The 13,562-nt window shown below is 38.6% G+C and overlaps 1 protein-coding gene across 1 annotated transcript; it reads right to left on the reverse strand.

The window, feature by feature from the left end:
• Window positions 1–749: 749 nt before the first annotated feature.
• plekha3 (pleckstrin homology domain containing, family A (phosphoinositide binding specific) member 3) lies at window positions 750–12,856 on the reverse strand. Its single transcript, XM_061040341.1, has 8 exons — window positions 12,525–12,856; window positions 11,019–11,135; window positions 10,783–10,932; window positions 9,736–9,857; window positions 9,325–9,429; window positions 7,470–7,513; window positions 6,548–6,642; window positions 750–5,443 (listed from the first exon to the last, which is right to left on the reverse strand). Exons 1-8 carry the CDS (start codon window positions 12,562–12,564, stop codon window positions 5,328–5,330), a joined length of 789 nt encoding a protein of 262 aa, XP_060896324.1. The 5' UTR covers window positions 12,565–12,856; the 3' UTR covers window positions 750–5,327.
• Window positions 12,857–13,562: the final 706 nt, after the last annotated feature.

Consider the following 13,562-nt stretch of genomic DNA (forward strand, 5'->3'; position numbering starts at 1 on the left):
TGAGAATTTTCATAAAAATAACCCAAAGTGACTTTTAAGGAAGAGCACTAAATCTACCATTAATCATTTCTGTCAGGCCACAAACTGACTTTTGAGTTAATGATTGAAGCTGTTAATGCTGCTTACTTATTAAAAAGTCATTTCATAGGGTCCTTGTGTGTTATGCATACATAAATGTTTAATTCATTAAATATTTAGAAACTGGATTATCCAGAATAAAGTCCAATATGGAGTAAAAATAGAAAGATGCATTAAAAGAAATACTAACGTAAATATAAGAGAATTTGAACTTTGAGTAGAGATCTTGAGGATTTGTACTTACCCATGTTCCCACTTTCTCGTCCTCAGGTCCTGTAAACAGCTCGACTGTCAGGTTGTGTTGCCTTCCAGCACCTACACACATCTGCATTTGTTCATGTAAATGAGTGTTCCCACCCATGTGAGCGTACGTGTCTCTTTTATGTTATGAGAGTACACAGAGGGTCACATTGATTTGAACATCGTCAAAGACGGGAAGAAAAAGAAACCCAGACTACAGATAAGACATACACCCTCTGTAAACACAGAGCAGGATCATCCTCCACAAACTCTCACGAACTGAAAAAACTCTCTGCTACTTCTGTTAATCCTGTTGTTTTTAATCAGCTGTTTTATTATAGGTAATGCTTGATTAACAGGTTGTGCATGTGTTATATAAAACTCCCTTTATTACTTTTATACACACACAAAATAAGACCCTTAAAATCACATCGGTTTAAAATATCTTTATTTTATCTAGACAATGAAAAGTTGGATGCAACCACACATGTTACTCCGTGCAGAGACACTTAAGGCATGAAATATCTGTGCTGGTTTGTCCAAAAAACTGAAGCAGCTCACAATCAAAAAAAAAGAAAAAGAAAAATTGAAGAAATTAGGATTCAGTCATAAATCAGCAGTTATTTGTCCTTCATATAGCCTGACATAAAGCACAGTCCACCTTCTTAAAACAGCAGATTGACTCCACTCACCCAAGTCTAAACTTTGATATGAATGTGGATGCAGCGTTGGTTAGCAGAGCTTGGCATACAAACTGGAAGCAGTGGTAAACAGCTGGCTGTCAAAGGGTCACTAAGTCTTTCTACCAGCATCTTTAAAAGTCACAAATTTCCATGTTGTTTTGTTAATCCATAGATAATCTATAGTTTATTGAGATACTGAATTTCAGAGTGGTTTCAATCTTTTAATTCTCTGCATCAAAAGCAAAAATTTTACAAAATGAACAATGATGAAGTCTAACACATTAAGACATTTAAATATTTGTATTTTGTCAATTTTTGAGGGGGTTTAATTTTGCAGCATATGCCATTTTTTTTCCAATTCTACCTGCAGGAAACTGTCTGTTTTTCTTCTTCTTCTTCTTAAAGCATATCATATTTGAAATTATAAACATGATAATCGGATAGGCAACGTGAATATAAACTATAACCTGCAGATAAGAGTGCTGCCAAGCTGTTTTAAAAAATCATCAAATCACAAGTCACTTGACATTTGACACAAGGCATAATGTTGATCATGAAGCAGACCTGCTTGAGGGGGGGAAAAAAACTGTCTGATTACAGATAAAACTTAGTTTAATGGCGTCGTCCAGCAGCCTCTGGAGAAACACATCATCACAGTTTTCAGAGAAAGTAAAAGAAATGTCAGTCTCAGTATGTTTTCAACAAACACATACTGTTACACGTAAGGCTGCCGCGGAACATCATTGAAAAAATTAAACACGGACTCAAAACAGATATCATTTCCTTAACATCCGTTTTTACAATCGCCATGATCACTGTTATTGACCACAGTACCTTTGTCACTGCGTCCTTCTTCAGAGGATTAACAAAAGAAGAGACATTTAAAATCCCTCTAAAGTGCAAAACAAACCACAACTGCACACTTGATGCTGGGGAAAAAAAGGCTACTGTTTGGGTTTGGTGCGATTTGATTTATTTAATTGAAATACCTGTGTAGAGAAGTTTAACATTTAAATAATCTGTTTACTTTGGAGAAGGCTAAGATACAGCAGCAATGGTTCATGATCCACAACTTGTAACACTCAGGTTTACATAAAGGGTTTTCAAAGGTTTGACATAAATGGACTATGTGCATGTTTTTTTTTTTCCAAAGATGACTTTTAAGAAGATGCAAAGTGTCACCTTGAAGTGTTGGTGTTACAGGTGCAGACTCTCCATATTAACCACATCTTGTGCAGTCACGCGTGAGATCTCATCTTACGCCCCAACACGTACTCCGTGTTTCTCAGCACGTACGACTGTTTCCGTCATGTTCAGATGACATCCTTTCGCACGTGCCGACGCCGTTATTTATTTTGTATCCGTTGACGTCTTTGGCACACGCTCAAACAGCAGAGCGTGTCACAAAGGTACGCAACAAACACTGCGCAACACTAGCTTTTGTTAGCTAAGAAGTGGAATCAATCCAGTCATGTCAACAATGGGCAGGCAGCCACCACACACACACTCTTCAACCCAAGGCTCGAAAATCCAGTGAAGCTGTTCTGGCCAAGCTCGGATGTGATGGACTACAAAGGGGGGAATATTAGGGTCATTTTGTGAAATGAGGAGACTTTCTTGTGACATTGTTAGCTTAAGACAGGTAGCTTGCTTAGCTCAGGAATGGCTAGTTACGGTACCTTACCCATCCCCTCGCTGACCTGTAAATGTTGTAGCTTACCGTTTAAAAATGATGTTATCAGCTAACCTTAAGAAACAACTAATGCCACATCTACACAGCGGAGGCAGAGCCAAGCTAACTGGCTAACCTTAGCTTGCTTTCTTGCTGTTATCATAAATGATGATAAAAATCACAAAAAGGCCTCATTGCCTGCCTCCTCTAGGTTCCCATTTGTTACTAGAACAATGACTTGTCTAATTACAAAACCATGAATAATTATTCCCAACTATCTTTTGAATCTGAGACGCTAATTCAGTTAGCAGAGACAGCTAAAAGAAATATCGCTAAAATGCTTAGTGGTTTGCCTTGGCAGAGAAAAAGCACACTCAAACACTTAGCGACACAAAAATACAACATATTTATACACCTCCACATGTGACAAAGGCCTCATCTAAACTCACTGTTCCACTTTAATCCTCGTTCATTTAAGCACCCAACACATCGTGGCCCTGAGACCTCCACACACTGCAACCACAGAGAGCACGCGCAAACAATGTCATCAAATAAAGGAGACGTGCACATCAAATAGACAACACAATGCAGCATATTTAAATATATTTGTGGATGTGTTACTCAACTTTTGTTTGCGTTGTGTCTATTTGTGTTTGCTGTGTGTGTTGAACCCTCAGGGCCACCGTACTTGTTTCTTTAAACTTAATGTTTGGCAGGAGCTCGTCACCAAAAGGTTTGAGAGATAACAAACATTTTCAAGGCAGTGACTCACACATTCACACATCTCTGTACCTCGGGCTTTGTTCAGAGTGCAGGCACATCTGATTTCTCAAAACCAGATCTTCAAGTCAGACTTTTTGAACTTTTTGGTGACCATGCAGGTGTCGTTTTTGCAGAATAACATTAACACGATATAGTAACCACAGTATGGATTCTACGTCTTTCTGCACAGCCACTCGAATGCAGCCTGGGAATGGTTTGTTCTTGTTTGGCATCTTTGATTTGTTTTCCATGATGCGAGTAAGCCGAAAGACTCAAATATATCCAATTTGAGCGCCTGGAGTGTTACGTGTTACTAGTGAGAAGTATCTGTGGAAATCAGATAACAGTAACATTTCAAACCACTTTCAAATGTGGTTTACATCTATTCTACACACAAATCCCATTTCACATAACCACCCCCCCCCCCCCCCCCCCCCAGTCTAGATAAAATCTTCTTAGGAAAAATAAGAAAACATTTGGATTGGCAGTCTGAACAAGGCCTTAGAGACTCAAATCCACTGTAACTGAGTCTCGTCTTTGAAGTGCAAAAAAACATAAACAAGCCGGCAGAAAACAAACACGAGGAGCAGGTGAGTGACTCTTCAAGCAAAGAGCTGCAGGCCGAACACAAGTTCTTCTTTTCTGTCTCCAGTTTTTAAACACCAAAACACTGTTTATGTCCAAGTGAGTGAGTGAGAGTTGAATTCACTGTTTTAAGCATGACCAGAAGCGACTGTTGGGAAGAAACTTTGCTGGACCCACGGCTGACGGCACATTTCATGTAGATCATTACATTTGTGCAAACTTTGGCATCTCAAAACCCAAGCGCCTTAGCTCTCTCTCTCTCTGTGTGTGTGTGTGTGTGTGTGTGTGTGTGAGTGTGTGTGAGATAACTGGCCTCATGTGCTCATTTGCCGACTGTGCACGCAGCCTGCTACAGTTGCTCCTGCTCCTTTTTTTTTTTCTTATTTTCCATTATGTCTTATTCACAGAAATGCCCCCGCCCCCCCCGGCCTGGGGATAAATAAAGTATTTCTTACTCTGTACCAGCAAATATGCAATTTGATTCCAGAGTCATCCTGGGCTACACTATAATTTTTTCTTCCTCGCTGCTGACACCGCCAAATACTAGAAGCCGACAGGCCGGAAGAGGGACAAAGATGTTTTTTTTAACCCTTGCTTTCAGCAGGTAAGCATTATTATGGAAGCCTGGAAGAAGAGTGTGAAAGATGCTCGGACATTTCAACAACAAAATAAGATGCTGACCGATTGGAAAAGGCTTAAAAATACTGCATGGGAAGATACTTTTTTGTTTTATAACTTGAAGCGTTTTTAACTTCATCAGTGTTGGCCACAAAAACCTCCACGATTAAAACTTTCTCAGCATTTTCAGAAAACAGTGAACAACCAACTCTTGCATCTAAACTGTCCAGAGGATTCACAGTAAGTCATATTCATATCCACAGAGCTGCCTTCTACAATCACAGTCCTCATTTGGCAGACATTGTCTCCAGGTGTGTGTCCACAGTGTGAATGTTACTACCTGTTGACTTATGAGAGGATGACATTGGCACTGTCTCCTCAGTGGGGTTAAAGTATGATAAACTTAACACTCACAGATCTTTCTTTACTGCAGTCATATCCATCTCTCCAGTGTCTTCAGACTAAAGAAAAACAAAAAAACACACATGACTCCAAAGTGCTCATGTTTGGCAATCGGCTGACTTCAGATAAAAAGGACAAGAATGGACGATCCAAGAGGAGGTGAACTCATCCTCGGTTGAATGAAGACATTGTCAATATCTCAACTGGATGCAGGCACTGCCACTGATATTGATCCTTTGATGTTCTGTATTCACAGAGTTCAGTAGGTCTGGATGGACAACGGGTCTTCAGATTGAAAGGTCAGTGTCTGTGTCAGTGGGCGTGGTCTTTGGACTCACACTGCCTCCTCCTCCTCTCTCTTCAGGAATGGAGGACGAGTCCCCATTGAGACCAGGAAGTACACCTGATACGCACACACGCACGCACACACACGCGCACGCACACACACACACACACACACACACACACACACACACACACACACACACACACACACACACACACACACACACACACACACACACACACACACACACACACACACACACACACACACACACACACACACACACACACACACACACACACACACACACACACACACACAGAGACACACACTTTAACAGGTGAGTTTTTGTTATTCAGGATGCATCATACACGTACAAGGAGAATCCATATAATCCAGAATAATCTTTGTTCTTGATTGCTATACATTTTGAGATGTCTTTATTGTGAATGCTCATTTCATGATTCCGATGAAGTTGTGATGAACTGCACTTTAACTTTACATAATGTTTGGAAGATTCATCTATAACACATTACAGATGTATTTTGGGAAGTGGGATTGAAGAATCATGAAATAGAGATAATTAGGCACTTATAATTGACTTACAGTCAGTACAATTATTGGGTAAATGTACTTACATTTCTTCAACTACTGACTAAAAATGTTTCTATTTTTTATACGACTAGCAGCACCTCCAAAACTCACTTATTACCGTGATATATATATCTTTAATTAAGTAAATAATACATACAAATATGCTTGAAAAAGTAAGGGAGGGTTTTTCCCAAAATGTGAATGTATCATTTAAAGCGACCATTTGTCCGAGATGAAATCATGAAAGCCAATAAAACTCTCAAAACATTGGTAAAAAAACAAAAAAAGGTTGTATATTTCATTCAAAGTTTGACAGGAAGTCTTACATTACTTATTTTGAGGTATCATGGAGATAGTTGTTTAGTTGTTTAAAATAAAATAAAATCAAAGCATCAAATAATCAGTAATGAGAAATCATTATTTGACTAAGAAAGGTTCTGAAATTAAATTCACATACAGTAGTCACCTCTGTGTGAATAGCAGAAAGCACTTTCATAATAGACATTACTAGCTATGATATTTTTTAAATAATGTGGTACGTACTGAGTGGAAACAGACATGAAAGTGTTATATCACTATAATGGTCTTTCTTTTGTTCATGATCAGAAAACAGGCAACTTGTCTTACGTTCAGAATCATAAACAGAGCTGTCGGAGCACGTCCGGTTCCTGCGCTGAGTTGACCTCTGACCTCCACTCAAGTACTCCTTCAGCACACCTGACCTGTGGGGAGATTATTTAAAAAAAAAGGAAACTTCAGCACATTTGTTCCTATAAGTGTTTTGCCTGCTTCTTCTAAGATTCATGCCACACAAAGGTAAACTGTTACTTTTTAAAAATACATTCATGACACTTTCTTTATTTTATTTATTTAAACAATCTTTATTTCACTCTGACATCTTACTGTGTTTAAAGACATTGTACACAATTACAAATGTGTAAGTCTCTGCATCAGACAAAAATAATCTCTATATATTCTATATATTTCTTATAAAATACACATGCACTGTTTTAAAAAAATAATTTTGACTCTCTGATCTCATCAGATCTGCCTTCTGCTTCAATATAGAAAATATTCAGTTAGATATGAAATAATAGAGAGGCTTCAATGCTGCCTCCTGGTGTTATTAATTAATATTACTTCAGTAATGCAATTTGTCACTGAAAATCTTAAACTTTATTCTGCTTTAATTGGGTTAGCAGATTGTTTGTATTTGACTTATTGTAAATAAATCTGTTTTAACAGAATGTTTAAACAGTCTACTACAAATTAAACACATACATTATTTCGTTTTTTAATGCATGTTGTTTTTAAGCTTGAATATATTTTTGTTGGCTACTTCACTCTGTTTCTTCTGCTGTTTTGTGAAGCACTTCAGGCTGCGTGTTTGCTACACAAATACAGACATTACAACTACTTAACAGTGGCAGGACCTGGTAACGAGGCAGAGAGGCAATTCATCTATACAGCACATTACAAACACAAAGGCAACTCAGATTGTTGTACATAGGATTAGAAACGCCATGGAATGACTCACACGTATGCTCACCTGTCAAAGCTGTACGTTCCAGGGTGACTGATTGACCTCTTCATCTGTGCCCATCGACAGAAAGAAAAAGATGTGTGAGTGCAACACGATGTATTAATGTATCACGTCCAGGTCCAATAGCTCCCACACTAAGTCAGTTTTTTTGGCCACATTTTCACTTTAACAATATCTGCATTTTGAATTAAAAGAAAGCAAAAGACTAAAGCTACAAGCAGAAAGATGTTCACTCAGGTTTACATGATGACTCCTTAACTTTTGTTTCCTCTGAATAAAGTTGTGTCTGCCACTATACAGCGACAGTCAAATGTTATTTCCCCTCATTACCAATTAACTGACAGCTCATTTATTTCCTACAATCATTTTACGTTGCACATCTGTGTAATTTGATTTCCTATTGGCATTCTTGGGATTGTTTTCTTGTTCTCCATCTCCTGATGGCTGCAGGCATCAGGTGATTGATGTTAAGCAGAGGGTAACATAATGTACCAGACGACTGATACAAAGTAATAACCATAAAATGCAATTGTAGCTAAAACCGAATAAGAGCTTTGTGATTGCTGTGATTGAATAATTTGGGATATTTTTAGATCTATGGAGATTTATTTTTACACTGTGCAAAAATAACTGTGTGCAGACACCAACATGAACAAAGGGGGAAACATGGAGTTTGAGGTGCTCCATGAACTTACTAACAAACATGATGAGTGTAGTGTGAACCTCACATATTCAGTAGTCACAGTCTTTTGCTGTTGCCACACTGAAACTCCAACAAAGGAATTAGCATCAAAATTTAAGTTCCAACAACATGCTTAAAGGGATACTTCACCCGTTGAAACATGAATCTGTATTGACATTGGGTCATTTATGTAGTAGAAATGTGAAATACATTTTGAAGTTGGTGCCTTCTTGGCCGAGAAAAGGCAGAATGTGTCTTTTTGGCTCATGTGGATGAAAGGCCAAATCCCAGAATGCACAGCACTGCAGGCCACTCCCACTAAGGGCAGGTTTACAGACATATTTACTACAACACATAAGGCCGTTTCCTCAACTGATTCTGAGATTTCTTCCAGAAGGAATTGGTATCTTGGAAATTTTCTGGCAGACAGTGAGAGTACCTACACTACCAGTCCGCCCCAGCTCGAGCCGGCCCGGGCTCCTCGTCCTCACCACCGCCGACAGCTGCTGGCAGCGGCCAGCAATATAGCAATATAGCCGCGAGATGGTTGCTGCAGAGGTGATGATGAACTAGCGTTGTAATTTCACCCCGCTAACCGCAACAGCTTCCAATGACGCGAAATGGCAATTTTTGCATCACTGGAAGCTCCTTTTCAGACTTAAAAATACAAAGATTTCCCATCTCAGGGGAAAATGAGGGCGCGATGCACGACCATTCAAAAATACTACCAGGTTTCTAATGATACAAAGCTTAATGCAAATGGATGTATCTTGTTTGACTGATTACAGTTTCTGAGCTTTTCATGTGTTCATCACTTAATCACTTAAGAAGGTTGGGTATACTTCTGTTCCATTAGATTATATTAAATTAGATGTAATTGATTGATGTAATTGTCCCAGTCAGGAAATATGTTCCTAACAGTTTAAAACAAAAACAGTCTTCATAAGTTTTAATAAACGGCAAAAGAAAAGCAGCAGATCCTCACAATTCAGAATCTAATTCCAGCAAATCTTTGTCATATGTGACTGAATAATTGAATGTGAAATTAATTTTCCTTCACTTGACTGATTTAAAAAAATAAAAAGGAAATGTTCTTGGATATTTATATTCTCCTGCATCAACAAACCCCTTTCTGAAGACTGGACCGATTATTGAATGTACTAGAGGAAATGTAATTACCCTTTCAGGAGGTCGGAGTTCAGGGGTCAAACTCTGGTTAGCCAGTGTCATACACTCCTCCAGAGTCCTGATGAAAGTTGCACAGGTTGCACTGAGGAGAGATGCCTGAAGAGATGTAGAATATGAATGCCTGTCAGTGTTACTGTACTACTCATACTTCAGGGTTACCATCGTCCTCACAAACACACAGAGGTGATGTTGTCAGTGCTGTTTGTTTGTCTGTTTGTTAGCCTGATTACTTAAGTTAAAGGTGAAAGCACGAGAAAAGAAACAACTCAAAACAAGCCATTACTTAAACTGCTGAGTAATGATCGAACTGTAACAAACATTCAAAACCTCAGAGTAATCTGTCTAACTTTGAGAAAATAAAGAAGAAAGTGATATAATGTCTGTGGAAAAAGAGAGCGATACCTCCGAGGTGGGCGGGGCCTCTGTATCTGTTGTATGTTGTGATTGAATGGTTTGGACCTGCTGGACCAGGAGGTCACAGTACAGACGAAGTTCAGACATCTTTGTCTTTAGACAGTCTGGACCTGGTGAAACACACAGACACACACACACACAGACACACAGACACAGACACAGACACACACACACACACACACACACACACACACACACACACACACAGTTGACATATTTAACAGGGGGTAGTTTAGATTCTTTAAAGTGGGGTTGTACGAGGTACTTGTCAATAGTGAGTGTATCAGCATGGAAGCTAATATGCTACACATCGCCAACAGACGGGGTCAGTTTAACCATGTAGTAAAAGCTACTGAGAAAAAAAACGACCTAAAGACCAATGACCATCTTAGTGTACACTGTATTTGTAAATTTTTCAGCGCTTTACTTTGCCGTCAGAAAAACAACTTTCCTCTTTCAAAAAGCTCAAAATAAATCAAATCTAGTCAGAAATCTTCAGCAAATCAGCAACAGATGCTGCTCCTCTTTCAGTAGTAACAGCTCTGCGACATTCTCTTCATAAATACAATGTTAATATCAGCAACACAGAATAATGTGTTTGAAAACAACTAGGATTAATTAATAATCAAGGTCCAAGTGTTTCCCTGTTTCTGGCAGACATTTTCAAAATAAAAATTATTATCTTTATTTGTACTTGTTAATATTACACTAAATGATCTGACTTCATTTATTTATCAATTGATTAGCTGTTGGAGTCATCTCTGGGCAATCTTCCAACATCGGTGTTAATTATTTGAAAACCGCTCTTTATTAACCTCTAAGCAATGTAATGGCAGCTAATGAACCAAACACTACCTGAACACACTGTGCAGAGTACGACACAGGTGATTACATTTATCAGTCATAAGCAGTTTGAGCTAAACTGATTTCTTTCCCTCACAAATACTGGTGTGTTTTTTTTTTGTCAATAATATTCACACAGACAGAGCTTTAGAAAAAGGAGCACACTACAGATTTACATAAAACTCTGTGTACCTTTGTGTTTGTGGCTCTCCAGTGTTCCAGCTTTGGACGAGCCTAAAGCCACCAGCCACCTCTGTCTCTCTGCAGCGTTCACAGCTCGGACATAGAAGTGCTGTTCGCCGGGGATTATCAACTCCAGACGGGTTGGATCTGATGGATGAACTGAAAGATAAAATATTAGTGTTTAATCGAGATGTTTAGAATTATAACTAGACACAACACACAGGTGTTTAAAACAGCAGTCTTACCTTTAATGTCACACACAGACATCTTGATTGATCCTTTGCTTCCTTTGCCAACATCATCCTCGCAGTCATAGTACGAGATGACCCCATTCTCTAAGACGAACCAGCGTGGCTGCCAACCTACAGGGCCAAAGACAAACTCAGAACTGAAGTGACACACACCTGTCTTTGGGTGGAGGTTTCAAAATGAGGGGGAACAGATTTTCAGTCAAATTTAAAGGAGGAATTGAGAGATGCTCATCATCTCTTTCCAAGTCCCAATGTAGAGTCTGAATTCAATAAAGTTTGGACATCGTGCAAAATTTAAATAACATCAGAATGTGATGACTTGCAAACATTTAAGCCCCATGTTTAATGGATTGAATAGCAGAAAGACAAACATTGTCATTGTTTTAGGATGAACTCTATGCTTTGAATTTGATCCGAACAAGACTTTTCAAAAAGGTTTAGCCAGTGGCAACAAAAGACTTGAAAAGCAGTGAAATGCTTATAAACATCTAATGCGACATCTCACAATGACTAAGGTTAGTACCATGATTGGGTACAAAAAGAGGACCCTGAGAGGCTGAGTCTGTCTGAAGTAAGGATGGAGAGGGGTTCACCACTCTGTGAACAATCGCACTGGAAAATAGCGAGACAATTTAAGAGAAAAAAAAAGGGAATCAAGGGTTTTTCCATCGCCTTCAGAACATCATATCATTACAAGATTCAGATAATCTGAAGACATTTCTGTATGCGAGGGACAAAGCAGAAAATATTGGATTGCTGTGATCTTCAGACCTTCAGGTGGCACTGCGTTAAAACCACAAAAACATTTTCATGCAAAAGTATCAAAACTTGGAGATTTTGCTATATTTTAATTCACCTCCCATATAAACCTTTTTTGCAGTATGTCTTTATGCTTTCATGGATCTTTGATGTTTGTTTCTTCTACTTTGGTATTCAAATTCTGCTGCTATATCTCCCCAATTAAATGATGCAATATTCTCCACAGCTGTTTAAGCCTTATGGTCAAATGGATACTTCCTAACAGTACTTCCTTGTGCAATAAAAAGTGTGATTTTACATGACTCTCATCTCATTCACAGCTGACATAGAGCAGGTTATGGTGGAAGTCACAGCAGCCATAAACAGTGTGTAGTTTGTCCTCTACCATTATTATTTATAGACATGCTATGCTGCGATCATTAAGGTCAAATACAACTATAAACCCTGTTCCTGTGGGTTTCTTTCCTCGATTATAATGTGCCTCTAAAGTGTGTTACTGTCAAGTTCCCTGCAAACAGCACATAGAATCAGCAAAGTGCATGTTAAACTATATTAATAAACATGTGTGAGGGATGCTCTGCCTGTTTGATGACGATAAGACTGACAAGAATAAGAGTTGTGAGAGATATCGTGTTGCTAAAATAAATAAAATAACATTTCAAGTACAACAAACGACAGCTGGCATGTTATGTCGCATTCTTGTAATAATATTAAGGTTTAGCTGGTAGACAGACGACTCACCTGTCATGTAATTCGTCCATTTGTAAAGAATCCCCTCCATGGTTTCTCATCGGCTTGTTTAGCTTGTTAGCTTGTAGTTAGCACGGCAGGCTAACTGAAGCTAGCCGACGTTACGTGAGCTTAGCTGTCTCTCGAGTGACGCTCGGTTATAAAATAACCCTCATTGAGATGTGTCTCTAAAAATGTGTGAACTGTTTGTTGTTTGTGAGAGCTAGAAGGCAGTGTTGGTAGAATAATGCCATGATGAGGGTTTGTGTGTGCTGAGTTGTCCATAAACCGGTCAGCTTACTTGTGGCAGTCAGCTGATGGAAAAAAAAAAAAATGTCAACAAAACAGAAGCTTTGCTACGGAACACCGCTGGGACCAATTCTCAAGGAGACTATAAACACACCTACCATAGACTGTAAATATTACTCATACTGCTGTCATATAAAGGTGCAGGTCGGAGATTGTGTGTGTTCGTGTATTATAAACGAAAATGAAAAAAAATGTTTCATTTAAAAAATAATAATCATTAGCAGATTGAGTACCTAGTGAGTGAGGCATTTGTCTCCATGACAACGAGGTGAGTAAAGTCAATCTTTGTAAATGCCAAGAACATCCGAAATGGTTTTTTAATGCTGTTACCACGATGTCGTGTTTCTCTGAGATCATGGTGGTGTCTTTACAACTTTGAAAGATTTAGGCCTAAAACCTTAGATGAAGGTGAAGGAATGCATATTTAATTTTTAGGTAACACAGCTCCTTTAAAAAAATCAAAGGTAAGGCCTTTTACTCTGCCTCTGTGACACTTTACCTTGATAAATATAGCCTAGCCCATGAAAGCATTTTAGGATTACCATTATGAAGTACTGTACTGTAGTTTAAATATCTCAAATCCTCTATCATTTAGTGTGATATGATTATCCACTTTTAACTGTAATTTGAACCAGCGGTAACTATGAACTCTATTAGATTTGATAGATTAATATCTCCTTCAAAAGTGAACATAAAGCTAAAGATTAGTTAAGACTTGATCATCCACAGGAGGAAATTCAC

Source organism: Labrus mixtus, chromosome 6 (assembly GCF_963584025.1).
Source record: "Labrus mixtus chromosome 6, fLabMix1.1, whole genome shotgun sequence".
Lineage (NCBI taxonomy): Eukaryota > Metazoa > Chordata > Actinopteri > Labriformes > Labridae > Labrus > Labrus mixtus.